The 18,691-nt window shown below is 40.7% G+C and overlaps 1 protein-coding gene across 1 annotated transcript; it reads left to right on the top strand.

The window, feature by feature from the left end:
* Positions 1-1,356: 1,356 nt before the first annotated feature.
* On the top strand, positions 1,357-4,869 carry SLITRK2 (SLIT and NTRK like family member 2). The gene is made up of 2 exons (XM_075260084.1): positions 1,357-1,817; positions 2,019-4,869. Exon 2 carries the CDS (start codon positions 2,062-2,064, stop codon positions 4,603-4,605), a length of 2,544 nt encoding a protein of 847 aa, XP_075116185.1. The 5' UTR covers positions 1,357-1,817; positions 2,019-2,061; the 3' UTR covers positions 4,606-4,869.
* Positions 4,870-18,691: the final 13,822 nt, after the last annotated feature.

The raw sequence follows: 18,691 nt of genomic DNA, 5'->3' as shown, positions 1-18,691 counted from the left end.
CCAGAGATAGAGAGAGTAAATTTTTGCAGTCTTTATCTCTGATGCCAAACACCCCTGCAAATGTCATCCTGTATTTCTCTCCACCACCCACAGTCCATCCGGCCAGGAAACAATCAGTTCACTGATCACTACTTTGTGTGAAAGCAGTTGAGAGAGTTAAAGCCAGGCAAGGCTACATTAATGCAGCAAGGGTTTGTGCATTGGCGCCAACATCAAGAAAACCTGCATTCTTCGCCTCTCCTTAGAAATAATGGTTCCTTTCATAGCCACTAGGACAACCTTTGCAATATCCACTTATACTTGATGCTCGGAGTTTCCCTCCTCTTTTCTTTTTTTGTGCCGTGACATAGGCCTGCCCTTACTGTAAAGTAAGTCAATATATATTTCTTTTTTTATATTGCAAAGTTAACCTTGGGTAACCCTTTCTCTCGCTATGTAGTCAATCTTATAAGTCATAACATTGTCATGGATATTCAGGCAGAGCTAACTTCTACATTCCTGCAAGGTCAGTGAATCGCCTGCAAGCAAAATGCCATGGGGGTATAATGGGTTAACTGGGATGTCTGCAGCAAAGGACGCAAAGGGTTACTGGGTGTTAAGACACAATAGGCTTCCAACAAGGGAAGGTTTTATGAGTCTTCACTAACTGGAGTTAATGAGCTTCTAGCCACAAATCGGTTAATAGAAGCACCACTGACACCATAGAGAGTAATTGCTCTAATAATGATCCAAATACTCTACAGTCCAACACACAGATGATGATGTTATACGGGCTACACATAATTACATCTAGACTATGGGACCTAACTCACAATTCCTCCCAGTGGTCCCATTAGAGGATGAAATCATGTTTGAGGATGAAAAGCTGTCCATCAATTCTTGTCTTCCTCTCTGCCCCTTCTCATTACTAGTTGCCAAAGGTCACTTGGGTACCCGGATCCAAACACATGGGTCTGAGAGTGCAGGGATATTTTAACTCATCTATCACCGCCGATAAAGAGACACATCTCCAAATTCCAGGAAAGCATCAATGCATTTTATATTGTGTCCATCCAAACAATTCAATATGTCACGGCAAACATTTGGCGTCAGCATTCAGCAAGCGGTTAAATGCAATCAGCATCTATGTCCATTAGTTTCAGCAGGTCAAACATGCACAGTAATGAATACAGACATGCATATCAGTCCTCATTACAAAGATCTAGGATGCATATGCTGCACAGATGTACATACCAGACATGCCAGAGCAGGTGACACACTTAGATGGTAATATTGTATATGCATCTGTGGACGAGCAGATATGGAGAAAGATAAACTTACAGCATTGTCCTCTATATAGTGCAGCCTAAACTGATGATCAGGAGTATTTAAGAAGAAGGGAGGGGGGTGTAGAGAGGATACTGTCCTTCTCAGACAGACAGCATCCAAGGATCACAATGAGTTTCACACTCCCTTTCCTATACTGAAAGGGACGGATCACATTTGAGCTTTACAAGCGAACACAATAGACAGGCACAACGTGTTTGCAGTGCTCCCCCAGCAACAAATTTCCAGAGCGTGACGTCACCCTCTCCCGGTCCGAGGGAGCCTGCAGAGCAGAAGCCTCTACAGAAACCCACTCATAGGAAGCAGAGAAGGGAAGGCGGCCACGGAGGCAACTACTCCCAGTCACGGCAGACTCCCACTCAGATAACTTCTACCCACATTTCCCCCGAGATCATGGATAGGGACAAATGAGCTGAGCTGGAACTGCATGCTTTGATATGCAAACCTGCATAGGACTTGCAAGGAAGAAAAGCCTCATGCTTTCCTGATGTGTGAGTACACAGTTAATATTTCTCCACGTTCTCCGAGAATATACTGGGAATGACTGGGATTAGGCTGGGAGCGGAGAAAGTGGGGGCTTCCGATTCATTAGATCCAGGCATTTTGTAGTCTTTCTGCACTTTGACATTTGTTCCTTGCCTTTAGTGTGTGATCCATATCTTTTTTTTTTTATTTCTCGTTTTCCTTTAAAGGTTTTACAATAGGGACCAGATCTTGGATCTGTGGGATATAAAGATGCTGAACAGCATTTTGTTGCTGAGTGTTATGTCAGTGACTGCAATCTTAAAGACAGAGAGTCGTAAAACTGCCAAAGATATATGCAAGATTCGCTGTCTGTGTGAGGAAAAGGAGAATGTGCTAAATATTAATTGTGAAAATAAAGGGTTCACCAGCGTCAGCTTGCTGCTGCCTCCCCAGTCCAGAATTTATCAGCTTTTCCTTAATGGCAACTTACTGAGCAGGCTATACCCCAATGAGTTTGTCAATTACTCGAATGCAGTGACTTTACATTTGGGCAACAATGAGCTTCAAGAAATCAGGACTGGCGCTTTCAATGGGCTTAAGACTCTGAAAAGATTACATCTGAATAATAACAAATTAGAAATGTTACGAGAGGAAACTTTCCAGGGCCTCGAGAGTCTCGAATATCTGCAAGCAGATTACAATTTCATCAGTGTCATTGAAGCTGGTGCTTTCAGCAAACTGAATAAATTAAAAGTCTTGATTCTTAATGACAATCTCCTGTTATCTCTCCCCAACAACGTCTTTCGCTTTGTACTTTTAACCCATTTGGATCTAAGAGGAAATAGGCTGAAAATGCTACCCTTTGCTGGTGTCCTTGAGCACATTGGAGGGATCATGGAGATTCAGCTTGAAGAGAACCCTTGGAATTGTACCTGCGATTTGATTCCTCTTAAAGCATGGCTAGATACCATCACTGTGTTTGTGGGCGAGATTGTTTGTGAGACTCCTTTTAGACTACATGGCAAAGATGTCACGCAGCTCACTAGGCAAGATCTGTGTCCCAGGAAAAGTTCAAGTGATACAAACCAGAGACCTGCGCATCCAGCTTTTCCAGATACTCGCATACAACGGTTGCCTCCAACCTTTAACCCTGCAGTGAGCCCAACCAGAGCTCCAAAGGCTAGCCGGCCTCCCAAAACCAGGAACCGACCCACTCCTAGAGTCACAGTATCCAAAGATAGGCAAATTTTTGGGCCTATCATGGTATATCAGACCAAATCGCCAGTTCCTCTAAGCTGCCCAGAAAGTTGTGTTTGCACATCTCAGACCTCTGACAGTGGCTTGACTGTCAATTGTCAAGAGAGAAAAATTAGCAACATTTCTGACCTTCAACCTAAGCCCAGCAATCCAAGGAAGATGTACCTGACAGGTAATTATCTACAAATTGTTTATAAGACTGATCTTCTAGAATTTTATTCGCTGGACTTGTTACATTTAGGAAATAATCGAATCGCAGTCATACAAGAAGGTGCCTTTTCCAACCTTACAAGCTTACGTAGACTTTATCTTAATGGCAACTACCTTGAAATACTCTACCCCTCCATGTTTGAAGGCTTGTACAGCTTGCAATATCTTTATCTAGAGTACAATGTAATAAAGGACATTTTTCCACGTACGTTTGATGCTCTCAGCAACCTACAGCTCTTGTTCCTGAACAACAATTTGCTGAGATCATTGCCTGATAATGTTTTTGGTGGCACTGCCCTTACAAGACTAAATTTAAGGAACAACCATTTCTCATATCTGCCTGTAAAAGGAGTACTTGATCAGCTCACCGCCTTCATACAGATAGATCTCCAGGAAAACCCTTGGGATTGCACGTGTGATATTTTAGGTCTAAAAAACTGGATTGAGCAATCGAGCTCCACTGTGGTTGTTCAGGAAGTAACATGTGAGTCACCACAAAAACATGTTGGAGAGCATCTAAGGATTGTGTCGAAAGAGGCAATCTGCCCAGAAAATCCACATTTGGCTGATGCAACTGTGTTATCTTATAATCACAAAACCTATACACCACATCCTTCGGGAATATCACCGAGTCCTTACCCAGAACTGCACACTGAGGTTCCTCTGTCAGTGCTCATTTTGGGATTACTAGTGGTTTTCATTCTTTCGGTGTGCTTTGGGGCAGGCCTTTTTGTCTTTGTGTTGAAAAGACGAAAAGGGGTACAGAGTGTTCCAAGCAGCAGTGCAAACAATCTAGATATCAACTCTTTCCAACTGCAATATGGGTCGTACAATACCAACTCCAATGATAAAACCGAGGCCCATGTGTATAATTACATCCCACCACCTGTTGGGCAAATGTGCCAGAACCCAATCTACATGCAAAAAGAAGGAGACCCTGTTGCCTACTATAGAAACCTTCAAGAGTTTAGTTACAGCAAACTGGACCACAAGAAGGAGGACCCATCTGCCTACACAATAAGCACAACTGAACTGCTGGAAAAGTCCTCTGCTACAGCAGAGCCAGAACTTTTGTACCAGAATATTACAGAGAGGGTAAAGGAATTGCCCAGTGGTGGGGTGGTTCATTATAACTTTTGCACCTTGCCTAAGAGGCAGCTCATGCCTGCGTACGAATCGAGGCGCCAGAACCAGGACAGGATAAATAAAACTGTTTTATATGGCACCCCCAGAAAATACTTTGCAGAACAATCTAAACAGGAACATCTTCTCCTTCAAGGAAAAATGCAATCAGAGCCAGATTACCTTGAGGTTTTGGAAAAGCAAACTGCAATAAGTCAGCTGTAGGCAACATTTCTTAAAAAAAAAAACCCACAAAAAAACATTGCTTCACGCTTGTTGTTTATATGGAATGTCAGAAGCAATTGTGCATACACGGTATGCCTTTTTTAAGCTACACAGGTACAGATACATTGTATAACCATTGGCATTGGGGACAATGTATCCTTTTTTTTTCCTTTTCTTTAAATTATTTCTACATGATACTTCTAGATACAGATTCCTTTAAATGAATGTTTGAGGTTTTTTATGACTATTTTTCTTTTTTTGTTTCTTTTTTTTGGGGTCTGTTCTGTTTAACATGAGAGCGAAGCTTTCCTCTAACGTTCTAAACGGTAACTAGAAGATCTCCGAAGCTCTCAGTGAACTGAACTTCTTTTTCTTATGTAAATAACACGTTACTGTTACGAATCAATTACCGACTGCAGCCACTGGGCGTCACTTTTTTTGAGTTAAAGTGCCTTTGCACTTTAAATAACCTAAATGTTGCTTTTAGCTTTTATACCATGAATATATTTTAATGTGCAGTATTTCAGGAAAAAAAAATATCTATATATATTGTATATCCCATAAAGATTAAGAGCAATCTCTTTTGTATTTTACATGACATTGGTAAAAAAAAAATATATATATAAGAAAAATGCCCATCATTTTTTGGACATTGAAGTCATTGAAAGGGGCTTGTTTAGATTGTACATCTATCCCTTCAGATGTAAATTTCAAGTATAGAGTTCTAGACATTAGAAATGCTTCCTTGAAAGGCTATATATATATATATATATATATATATATATATATATATATATATATATATATATATATATATATATTCTACTTGCTTACTTTTTCCAGCTCTACTGATAATGCTAATTAATTGTTTTAAGACTATTTTCCTAATTAAACGAGAGTTCAATGATATGCAATGCTATTGGTGTATTTCTGCTCGGCTGACTTTTTGCAATATACAACTTCTTCAACATTTGCCATTTCTTAGGTTTGCTAGGCTGCTCTCTCTCTCGTACGTGGGAATGCTCCAGATTGCCATCTCGAGATGCTATAACATTAATTGCAGTTCGTGTATATTTTAGGCAAACGATCGCACCATTAAGATGATCAAAGTGCAATATCTGCATCCTAAATAGTCAGTAAACATTTCCTATGCAGGCATAATTGTGGGAATTAAACAAACACCCATTATTTAAAACAAAAACAGTTTTGTTTTTGTCTATTGTAAATCCTTATGCAACTGGGATGGTGATCTGCATATAAAGTAGGCCAAGCTTTTCAAATCTTTACTAAAGCAATTGATGGAGTCTGAAAGAAGCACACTGTTTCCTTTTCATAAATAGGTTACTGCACATAATAATCCGTTATTATCATGCAGAGATTGAAGTGGACACTGCTGACTGTTTTAAGAATTTCTATAAATTCGAACATATTCCAAATCATTCTGTAAATGTTCATTTAACAGTGCTTTATTGCTATCTCATTCTAATCACAGGAAACCCTAAGAGCAGTGTAGGAGAGGTCTATGCCCTGCTTAAAATACAGCTCAATCTCCAAGCCTGCAGTGAGTTCCTCTAGCAAATGTACAGTAATATCAAGCCTATTGGAGAAGCTCATGAGCCAATATTATGTAATACAGATACTATTGCATTGAACACATATTTCCATAGATCATGTTTCTTATGATTTCCATTAAATGCAATAGTAGTTCTCATTTTAAAGATGTCACAGCACATTATATTTACAGTCTGTTGGGAAGAGTGGTGGGTTCTTCACATGTGCAGGTTTGCTAGCAGCTAATCTTTCTTGGATTAGGCAGTAATTATATAACAGCTTTCTTTTTGGTATCAGCATATGTTATACTATATACACCTAGAACGCCATAAGGTTGGAATCGCACAAGCAGTTTTGATGCAGTTTTTTTGGACCAAAGCCAGAAGTGGTTTACCAGGAGGGAAAAATATAAGTCTTTCCTTTACGTTTCAATCATTCTTAACTTTGGTGCATGAAAAACTTTACTAAAAACTGATCCAAAAATGCGCTAAAAAAATTGCATGCCCAGGGCAACATGGTGGCTCAGTGGTTGGCACTGCAGCGCTGGAGTCCTTGGTTTGAGTCCTGCCAAGGATAACATCTGCAAGGAGTTTGTATGTTTTCCCCCTGTTTGCATTGATTTCTTCCCATATTCCAAAGACATACTAATAGGGAAAAATGCATATTGTGTCCTGTATGGAGCTTACAATCTACATAAAAAATGCATGTCTTGCAAATATACTAAGCCTTATACTGAGGGCATTGGCACTAACATTTCTAAACATTTTGACATGTGTTTGCTCCTAATAGATAAGTTATGTATTTGGTGCACTCTTCTACAAACCATTAAGACATGTGGTAGTGGGCATGGGCCCTGCTACATACCATTGGCTCCATGTAATATTTTTTTTATATGTTGCGCAGGACAAGGAATCATCTTTCTTACTGTAGAATCTAAAATATGGTTTAACTACTGAATGTCCACAAATTCAAACTTTAGTGTCCTCCAACCTGTGTTTCTACAACTCCTGACAGCCACAGGGTATGGAAAGCCAGTTGGACCATACCGCTCTTGGTCAACAAGGCTTGATTTAATTCCACACTAAGCAGTCTTTGACTTGTTACTTGGTCTGAAGAATCTAATGGCATATATCATTCATATCCACAGGATATGGAAAGCCACAAGTATGAGAACGTTGCTCCTGGCCAATAAGACCTAATTTAATTCCATTCCTAACAGTCCTTAAAGTGAATGATATGTGTGGAATTAAAGAGCACCTCATACCAGATCTGAAAGCCCAATACTATCTGATAGACATTGTCACCCTGAGCATTTTGGTATTTTGTTTATCAAAATCTGTTCAGCTACTCCAAAGATATAAGCCCTTTAATGCCGATGCAAATTAGGGTGTACTAGCAACATGAGCAGTAACACTGTGGCTTCTCTGGGGTCGGATCTCTGTCTGCTGTACGCTATATAGCCTTACTGCCCACCCTTATTTTCATCAACTCTAAAAGGGCTTGCAATCGCTGTACGGATTTGGATAAACAAGACACCAAAATGCTCAGGGTGACAGCGCCCATCAGATGGGATTGGACTTTCAGACCTAGTATGAGGTTCACTTTAATTCCATACATAGCAGTCACTTTAAAGGAATTAAATGAGTCTTGTTGGCCAAGAGCAGTGTTATGACTTTCAATAGCCTGTGGATATTAGATGGCATGTGTCATTTGATTTTTGTGACCTGGTGACCGGTGCTCTTTAAATCAGGCCTTGCTGGCCAAGAGCAGTGTTGCCTATGCTATTTCTGTAGCACCTAAAGTTATAGACACCATGAAGCCCACTGTCCTGCACTCTTTCCATGACTTCTATTTCCTTCTATGAGATTGAAGAGAACAAAAATTGCAATTGGCATGTTAGACTATTTTTGTTTTGTTTGTTGTCTAACTCCTGGCCTCATGGTTGAGAAGGCGTTCCTTATTACCATCTTGCCCCTGGTTGGCCAAGGTTGGAATATCCCTTTAAGAAGAGCGTTCCTTCATATTTAGTAGTAACAGGCTTGTTTTAGTAAATTTTTGCATTCGCCTTGAAATACAGTAATTATGGTGTGTCTTTTTTTTACTCTCTAGCTGTTCTTCTGATATTCCTTGAAGAAATGTTGTTTTTTGTGGAATACAATTGTTTACAGACATGTCAGGGATGGCAACAGATCTTTACTAGTTTATCTCATTACGGTTTCTTATTACTTGTTTTGCTATTATTAATATTGATCTCATGAGGTCTTCCATTTCTATCGTTCCAATAATTATGCTTCCTCTTCATGTAAAGTTCATAACTCATGTTTTTGATACTACAGAGATATTTTTTGCTTCTTGTAATGGTTTTCATGTATTTTGCATCCGAATAGGTACCGATGGCAATTGTAGAATCAGCAACCCTCTAGGAATACTAACATGGCACATAAAGTGCAAGATTTATAAAATTGTCTTTGTTGCCCTTGGCAACTGATCACAATGGAACTTTCATTTGTATTCTGATTGTTTTTAAAAAATATGAGATTTTCAACAAATGATTGCCTTGGAAAACAAAGAGTTTTTCTTAAGATCGTAAAATCACATCTAACTATAGAGTGGTCTATCACTAGCTAAACATAATATAGAAATGTGCTGCTGACGCTAGGTTCACACCTGCATTCGGCACTCCATTCTGTGGTTTCCGTCTTCTGCATGCAACAAGACGGAAACCACAGACCGAGTCCGGCTGTGAGCAGCGGTGAGCGTTTTATGCTTTCCGCCGCGAAACCGTTTTTTTTTAAAATTTGGACACAGAGTACTGCATGTCCGACTCTGTGTCCGGATTAAAAAAAAAACGGTTTCGCAGCGGAGAGCATAAAACACTCACCGCCTCTCATAGCCAGACTGCTTTCTCACCCATTCAAATGAATGGGTGAGAGAGTCCTGCAGGTTTCCGTGTCCTGCCTCTGTTTTGTGCAGGAAACGGAAACCTGCAGAACGGAGACCGGGCGCAGATGTGAACGAGCCCTTAGATGTACACCCCAGGGCAAGCAAGTGATAGTGTTGTCTAGAGGGTCTGTTTAAAGGGAATGTTCCCACTTGACATTCATAGCTATTAGAGATGAGCGAACCGTAAAATGTCCGAGGTTCGATATTTGTTTCGAGTAGCCCCTCAATATTCAACTACTCGACTCGAATATCGAACCCTATTATAATCTATGGGGGAAAATGCTCGTTTCAGGGGTAGGCAACATTCGATCAAATTATACTTACCAAGTCCACGAGTGAGGGTCGGGCTGGATCCTCCGAGAAGTCTTCTCCTTGCAGCATCCCCGTGGCATCTTCTGGCTCTGAATTCACTCTGCCAGGCATCGGGCCTGGGCAGAGCTGACTGCGCATGCCCACACTACAAGCGGACATGCGCAGTCGGCTCTGCCCACGCCCGATGCCTGGCAGAGTGAATTCAGAGCCGGAAGACGCCGCGGGGAAGCTGCACAGAGAAGACTTCTAAAGGTAGGAGAAGAACCAGCGTTGATTGGCCGACTGTATAGCATTCAGCCCATCAATGCTGGTTCTGCATCGAACTTTTCCATTCGAATAGCGAGTGGTCCTCGATCGAGTACGAGTATTTCGAATACCGTAGTATTTGATCGAATACCTACTCGATCGAGTACTACTCGCTCATCTCTAATAGCTATATCTATAGGATGTGCCTAACAGATGTTGATCTCACCTTTGAATCCTACATCTATCTAAAAAAAAAATGGCTGAATGGTACCTTTTTTGCAGCTGTGAGTGAATAAGACAAGACCTGCTTGGATATTTTTGGAAGTCCCATACAACTTAGTAGAGAGACATGGTGACTTGGTATTTACAACCTTCTTTCATTCACTTATAGCTGCAAACAGAGTACCATTCTGCCATTTTCGAGATACATGTGGGACCCAGAGGTGAGATCAACACATTATATCTTCAATGGCTTTCAATAGCATTTATTGTGTGATATCACCCTTCAATTTTATGATAGACTACGACATCTGTAAATGCCATGATAGAAATACCCCTTTAAGTATCCCTGTTCTGAATTTGTTTGTTGGAAAAGGACATTGGAATAAGGCCACTTTCTTTACATGATGCCTGAATGAATAAGAACCTGTCAGGTGTTTTTTCACTCTAAACTGACAGCATCAAGTAATGACCTTTTCTATGGTGTCCATCACTAAGCTTTCTATTGCTGAAAAGTCAAGTTATAACTATAAAAAGCCTTAGATCGGCATATGCAAATGTACCTTAACTAGTCACGGGGGGCAGGAGCAGCTTCGTCTAGTCATGCAGCTTTTAGACACACATGACGGTCGTATTGCAAAAAGCAACGGTTTTATAGAACAAATAGCTTCTTATGATGATGTGTAAGTGTTACAGGCTTGTTTTTTGTTTTTTTTTTCTTTTAAGTGTAGATAGTAAGCCCCATATAGGGGTCACAATGTACTTTTTTTTTTTTTCCTATCAGTATGTCTTTGTAGAATGGGAGGAAATCCACGCAAACACGAGGAGAACATACAAACTCCTTGCAGATGTTGTTCCTGGTGGGATTCAAACCCAGGACTCCAGTGCTGTAAGGCTGCAGTACTAACCATTGAGCCACCATGTTTCCCCTAGGCTTGTTGTTATTTGTGGCTGTGAGTCTAGTGGAAAAGTGATGAAAAATTAGCTTTTAAAAGAAAAAGCCACCAAAAATTAGCCCTTTATAGCAGAAAATGTGAAAGCAAAATGTTGTTTGTTTGGGGTTTTTTTGGTTTTTTTTATGCAAACACTATGCTGTAGTACTGTGGCCCCAGGACATGTATATCTGAGGGGTGGCAGTGGTGCATGCTGTGGCAGCATGAGTGACAGCAAGTAAAGTATGAAAGTATGGATTAATATGAAGGACCAGGCTTCAGGACATCTTTGGCTGAGTAGTGGCAGTAGTGGATGCTGCGATAGCTTGAGTGGCATCAAGTAAAATATGGACTAATATGACCAGGCCACAGGATATGTCTATCTGAGTGGTGGCAGTGGTGGATGCTGGGACAACATGAGGGACAGCAAGAAAAATATGGACTACTATGATAGACCAAGCCACAGGACAAGTCTATCTGAGTGGTGGACGCTGTGGCAGCAAGTAAAGTATGGATTAATATGAAGGACCAGGCTTCAGAACATGTTGGGCTGAGTGGTGATAGCTGTGGCAACAGCAGCAGCAATACTGTATGGAATAATATGAGGGGCCAAAATCCAGGACATTTGTGGCTAAGTGGGTTTCTTTCTGGTGTCACCATGGTGTTATGGTAGTTGTGGCAACAACTATTATGGTTATGGTAGTTGTGGCAACACGAGTGGCAGTATGGCATGGAATAATATGATGGAACAGATCCCAGAACATGTTTGGCTGAGTGCTGGCAGTGGCTATGGAAGCATGAGTGGCAAACAGTAAAGTATGGGTTAATATTAGGGACAAAACTAGATTGTCAGTGGAAGAGTTAACTGTCTGTATTATTGCTGCAGTCAGACTCACATAGCACAGCAGCTATTCTCCCTCACTTCTATCTATGATTTCTATTACTATTCTACCTGTAACTTATTAATTCTGACTAAACTGTGTTCTTACTCTCCTACTCTTAAGAGCAGTCAGTTCTCTTTATCACACAGTAATGAATAACATATCCATCCCCTACTTCCACCAACACTGAAATGCCTCATATTCCAGCCCGCACAACCTCATATACTGTACAGTGTCCACCTTCCATTGACTATTGGCTGAGAGGCTGTCAGCAGGTGACATTTTAGCTTGTCTGAAACAAATGGCATTTATTTGGTTTTGTTAAAAACTGAACAATTTGGAATATTCGGATCAAATCCTGGTCGACCCATCTCTACTAGAGATGAGCGAGTAGTACTCAATCGAGTAGGTATTCGATCGAATACTATGGTATTTGAAATACTCGTACTCGATCGAATACTACTAGCTGTTCGAAGTTAAGATTCGATGCAGAACCAGCGTTGATTGGTAGAATGCTATACATTGCCAATCAACGCTGGTTCTTCTCTTACTTTTAGAAGTCTTCTCCCTGCGCAGCGCTCCCGCGTCCTCTTCCGGCTCTGCATTCACTCTGCCAGGCATCGGGCCTGGGCAGAGCCGACTGCGCATGTCCGCTTATAGTGCGGGCATGCGCAGTCGGCTCTGCCCAGGCCCGATGCCTAGCGGAGTGAATTCAAGGCCGGAAGAGGAAGCGGGGACGCTGCGCAGGGAGAAGAATCCAGCCCGACCCTCACTCATGGACTTGGTAAGTAGAATTTGATTGAATGTTGCCTACCCCTGAAACGAGCATTTCCCCCATAGACTATAATGGGGTCCGAAACCCGTTCGAATAGTCGAACAGTGTGCGGCTGTTCGAATCGGATTTCGAACCCCGAACATTTTAGTGTTCGCTCATCTCTAATCTCTACTTATAAACATACATACACTACACTAAGTTCATAGGATTTTCTGTCATCCAAAACTGTGCGAAGTCCATTTACGCAGCCATAATACTGGTGCTAGCATCTCACCATATTATGAAATTGAGCTATTGAGGATTTTTAGGGATAATTTCCATGTTCTGCTTTATGTAGGACCTGCTAAGCACCGGGGTGACACCAGAAAGAAACTCAACAATGTTCCCATTCCAAAAAATGAGTAGAACCAATTTCCCTTGATCTTACCATGAGAACACTTGAATAGGAGACACTCTACTGTAGATAACCTTTACCAAGAGTACAAAACAATGTAGATCCTTGACAAATACTTCTTTTAACTAAAGTCAGTAAACACTACAGCAACCAAAGATTGTATTAAAGATAAAATGCAGAGTTATGTCATGTAAAAGGGCCGATGACTGTACTTGTAAGCGCAAAATGACTACAAACATCAATACATTTGTTGAAAGGGTATTACAAATACAGAGCATAAAGGTTTTTCTTTTTTCAATGAATGGTTTACCAATATACTTTTTTGTATCAATACCTTTTGGTTTTCAGGATATCTATGTGCAGTCATTCAATGGGAACTTCAATTATTTCCAGCGGAATCTAAGATGAATAACTATCCCCGGCCATATACATGTTGCTAGAAGACATACTGATCATGCTGTTCCTATGATCAGTCCTGCACCTGTCTGTTCATCACATGTGCATCTATTGCATGACCACAAGAGATTTGTATCCAATGGGGATGAACCAATGATGTTCCCTATTCAATGACTGCACGTAGAGATCTTGACACTATGAGGATTTGCTCGAGAAAGAGTATTCGGGTTAGAATTTGTTGCAACTGATTTCCCAGGATTTCAATATGTATTCTTAGGATATATTATCAATATTACATCAGCAGGAGTTTGCCAGATCCATAACTCAGCTGTTTAAAGGGTCACAGCATTTGGTCAATCACTGTGACCTATTCATTGTATAGCAGGTACAATGTTGTATACAGTGTAGAGACAGTGACTGGTTATCCTGAATGGCACTGAGCTGTAGAAAGGTCATAAGCTTGAAGAATGTGATCACTTGAGACCATTACTCCTTCAAGGAGATGATCAGTGGGGGGCCATCAGTTGGACTCCTCCTTATTTTAAGGATTAATAATAATAATAATAATAATAATAATAATAATAATATTATTATTATTATTATTATTATTAGTTTATATAGCACCATTAATTCCATGGTGCTTTACGTTTTGGGGTTTACATACAATGCACAAAATATACAGGTAGATATAATACTAACAGTGATCGGCTGGCACAGTGGGGTAGAGGGCCCTGCCCGCGAGGGCTTACAATCTTAATATTCTTCTTCAATATTTAAAGAGGTTTTCCAGGACCTTTTAATTGATGATCTATCATTCAGAAAGGTCATCAATTGAAGATCTGTGGGCATCCAACATCTGGGATTACTGCGGATCAACTGTTGAAGCAGCAGCGGCGCTCCCTGACCATTGCTTCTACTGAAATGGCCATGTGACCTTATGTTCATAGGACATATGGCCTGTTTGCAGCTTAGTACCATTCGAGAAAATGGTATGCCAATGTACAGCACTATTATTGGTAACTAATTTAGAGGCATGAGCACTCAAGTGAACACAGCAGCCTCTTCAGCAGCTGATCAGCATGGGGCCTGGGTGTAATACCCTACTTATCTTTAATTGATGACCTAACCTAAGGCTTGACCTAACCTAAGATGACCTAACCCTTGCTTATTTAGCCTGAAAATCTCTTTAGGGCTATGACCCCAGGTAGTGGGCTGCAGCAAAAAAAAAAAAAAAAAAAACACTGCGGGAGAAACCGTGGCGGCAATGCTACATGGTATTTCACAGAAATTCTGCCAAGGTTTCGGCTTCCATTATACCAATAAGTAAATTGTCGGCATTTCCATAGGTATAATCCATATAATCCAGGCATTTCCATAATATAATAATGCTGCGACTTCCAACACCGCAACGTGCCTGGTGTGCATATTGTTCTGCAAGGTGTGGATGGGATTCACCTTGCAGTGACTGTAAAACATTTCCTCCAGGGCCAAACCACTGAGTTTACACCATTTGGCGCCCCGGCCTAAGACTAGGGCTTCACAGCAATTTTGACTGTGACTCTCATTGTGCGATGAAAGACTTCCGTGTCACCCTACGACTTCTTTACTAATGCAATTGTATTGCTATATTTTTTTTTGTTTTGATGACAGCCCCCCAGGATTGCAATGCAATTTCACCATGTAGCCTGAGTTCCTAAATCACTTGCACAAAAACTGCAATACCTCTTTAAAAAAATATACAAAGCCAGATTTGTTTTAGAATATAGAAGCGCTTGTATTTTAAATGAATATGAATGAAAGTTGTAACCACGATCTGCTTAGACTGCGTTATTATGTATCATACATGACAGCGCTGCGTTCATTAAAAAAAAAATCATAAACCAGATGTATAATGCATTAAGGCCCGAAGAATGACGATTTACAGCATGTCACTTTCTGAAATGTTATACTTGTCTTTTAGTGAATTATTATTCCTCTCATAACTCATTGCTGTGTAGATTGCTGTGATTTATACGATTGCTGTAATGAAAAAGGTATTGCATTTGCTAAATGAATTTGTGTATGCATCATACTCGCTCTCATGTTTATAGGGTTTTTATTGTTCAAAAATGGCTCCTGGCCAAACCTTAACATTGATAGGACTGAACCCTGATCTGAATTTCAAAGACTTCCCCAAAGTGGTGAAGTTTCTACTCATATGGATGCAAATGAGAGAGGATGAGTACAGGATTCTTTTTAACCCATTTTGAGCTCACTGTCACTATTTGTTGACTAAGGGATTGTCTCATAAAGCAACCTATTTTATAAGCCCTTGTTAGGACATATGGACCTTTCATGGGGAGGGTCTTCTTTCTATATTATCCAGGGTGGAAATTGCATGGTCAGTCACTTATTCAATGATCTGAACTGTATGGCTATATTTTCCATACATAAATGTCTACATAATTTCCCCTACATCCACTCCTGAAAATGTATAGTCAGACACAGCAATATTCAATGACAAGGCAAGCCAATGGACATTTCTGGTGCAATAACGGTCACCATAATTCCATAATAAGGTAGACTACATTATAACAAGGTATTGTCTGTAACAGGTTTTCCCACAATAGTAACTTATCACCTAGATAGGGCAAAAGTTTCAAATGAATTATGGTCAAATCTCTGGGACCAGTGGCATAACTAAGAATAGCAGGGCCCCAAAGCAAACAATTGATATGGGGACCCTACACCCCAGAGTATAATAATTGGTGACCCAGGGGAGGATACAAAAAAGAAAATCACTGTTACTTACCTCTCCTGGGCTCTGCCGCACTCTCCGCTGATGTTGGCCATCTTCAAAGATGGAAGATACGTCACTTGAGCTGGGCTTGTGTCGTGACGTATAAAGATGGAAGCCCTGCCCATGTGATGTCTGATGTCTGTGACATCACCAAGTAGACCCGAAGCCTGCCGAAGCCTAGGAGAGGTAAGTAACAGTGTTTTTTATGCTCCCTCACCTCTCCTAGCCTTCCAATCATTATACTCGAGGGTCTGAAAAGAACCCCCCCCCCTCCCCCGAGTATAATGATAATGGTGTTTGTTGGGTTCGCGGGCCCTCAGCCTCACTTACTAATCCTTGCTCATGCTAACAACAGTCTCCACTTCCACTAGAATGGGAAGTACCTTTGGCTGTGAGCAGGAGCCAGGATCGTTAAGTAAATAGGGCCCGTTACCTGCTGGAGTTACTCCAGGAGGTAATGGCCTATTAAAAGCAAAATACACAGTGTCAGCAGCTCCTGCCAGGCCCCCTAATATCATGGGCCCTGTGGCAGCCGCTACCATTGCTACCCCAGTAATTATGCCCCTAGCTGGGACCCCCCACCAAACAAGAGAATGACAGTATTCTTCTCTCCTGAGCAGTGGTCTGAAGGTGATCTCTGCTCCAGTCATCTCATAAGGACCTCTGAAGATGGCCAAGGTCCAGCACTCGACTGCCTCTGATGGCCCCATTGAAATGAATGGAGTTGGGGCATGCAGAGTTGGGGCATAGCTTTTCAATCACTGCTCCATTCATTCTCGATATCAGTGAGGGTTCCAGCAGTTGAGCCTGCACCTTATCCCCTATCCTCATAAAAGTAAACTCTTTACATGTAAATTAGAGAAGACACTTTACATACATTTGGCTACTTTGATATATATTTGATTATTGATTAATGATCTAAAGGTGCAAAAAGTATAAATGTCAGGGTAAAAAAAAACTTTAGATGTCTCTTGGAGAAGAAATGGTAAGGTATGTTATCCAGAAAGAACCATAGTAGCTATGTATATGCACAGTAGCAAGTATATACATGGAAAATAGCGATTGTTGAAATGAGAAGACTATGGCTTAAAAATATTTTTTTTACAAAAAGTCAGCTAAATGAGAAAGAATGCAATAAAACAAAAAGAAATGGAAAAACCTCACCTGACCTTCCCTCCTACATTTGATTGCTGCTGTTCCAGTGCTCGATGCTGATCATAGTTTATCTGTGGCAATGATATGCCGTATTTTCATGTGATATTTTAATGTACAGCAAAATTGTGATTGAATGCAGAGGTCAAGTGAGTATATGGCTCATTACCATGGCTAGGACACACCAGAGTTGCTGGAGAAGTGGAGAATTCTATGGAATTTCTTCATGTTAGCCTAAGGGTATGTTCACACGTAAGAATTTACCAGTGATTTTGAGGGCAATTCCTTAATTTGTAGTTTATTGTTTTCAATGGGAGGCAGAGATTAAAGCACAACATGAAAAAAATCAGTGTCCTGCTTGATGTCGGTGTGGATTCCGCAGCTGACCAGCCACATAACCTGTAGCATGAGACACTCAGCTAATCAGGGGCTGATCAGCGGGGGAACGCCATGGTGGAAAGTCAAAGCTCTGCTATGTCGTGATAGAAAGTCAAATCTCTACTTTGACTTTCTACCATGGGGAGCCAAAAGACTGGGAATGAATATAAATCCGAGATGGAAGTCCACCTCAATTCCTCTTCATTTTCTGCCCTCCGAAGATTCCCTGTCTCAATCTTTCAAGTATAAAATGACTGGATATTATTAATTTAGAATAACATTTGTTGAATTACTCATCCTTCTAGTAGGTAAAGTACAGATTCTTTTTACGCGAATAAAAGTTCATACTTTACTCTACTTGTCATATCATTTATCTTCTGTCATATCATTTACAGCCCATGGGTAGGATTAGTTTCTTGGAATTGTCCTTTTCAGATTCTGGCCGTTTGATCTGGCACAAAACAAATCATTGCTTACATTGCTTGTTATGTGCTTCCAGCATGTGGCATTGTGCAAAATAATATATCTCAATACTTCCTGGTAAGACAATGTCTGTGCTCTGCTGGCACGGTTTGTCGGATCTGAGGAACAATCTGTCCACATAAAAATGAGAAAAATTAAGTAAATGAACTGAAGCTAAAGGAAAACTCAGCTCCAAATTTTAGATTTTGCATTTTGCATTATTCCATGTCAGTCTACACACAGTAGCACATTGTTGCATACTGATTTCCTTACTTATCGTGTGCAATCTACCGTCTATGATGTTTTATTGGCTGTTCAGACGGAATAGTAAAATCTGGAATCTTCTCCTGTTACTAGAGACCATTGCCTGGTGGGCACTCAGATGGCCATTCCCCAATTAGGACTAAGCTGTTTGGTAACCTTGGCTTAAAAATGCAGATGCAAATTACTGACTGCACTGTGTAAATGAAGCTTTGGCTCATACATTCCTTATTCTCCCTTTCACAATAACCTGTGCTTGCTTTTGTTGAAAAAAAAGAAACCGACCCATCCGATAGCAAAGGACAGAGCGGGCCCGAATATTTTACATTACGGCGTTCGTAATTTGCTTTCTTCTATAGTAACATTCTGTTTTTTGTTTGCTTGTTTTTAGCGTGTTTTTTTTAA

Source organism: Leptodactylus fuscus, chromosome 11, assembly GCF_031893055.1.
Source record: "Leptodactylus fuscus isolate aLepFus1 chromosome 11, aLepFus1.hap2, whole genome shotgun sequence".
NCBI classification, from domain to species: domain Eukaryota; kingdom Metazoa; phylum Chordata; class Amphibia; order Anura; family Leptodactylidae; genus Leptodactylus; species Leptodactylus fuscus.
The sequence above is the reverse complement of the archived record's forward strand: the minus strand, read 5'-3'. Positions and strand labels throughout refer to the sequence as shown.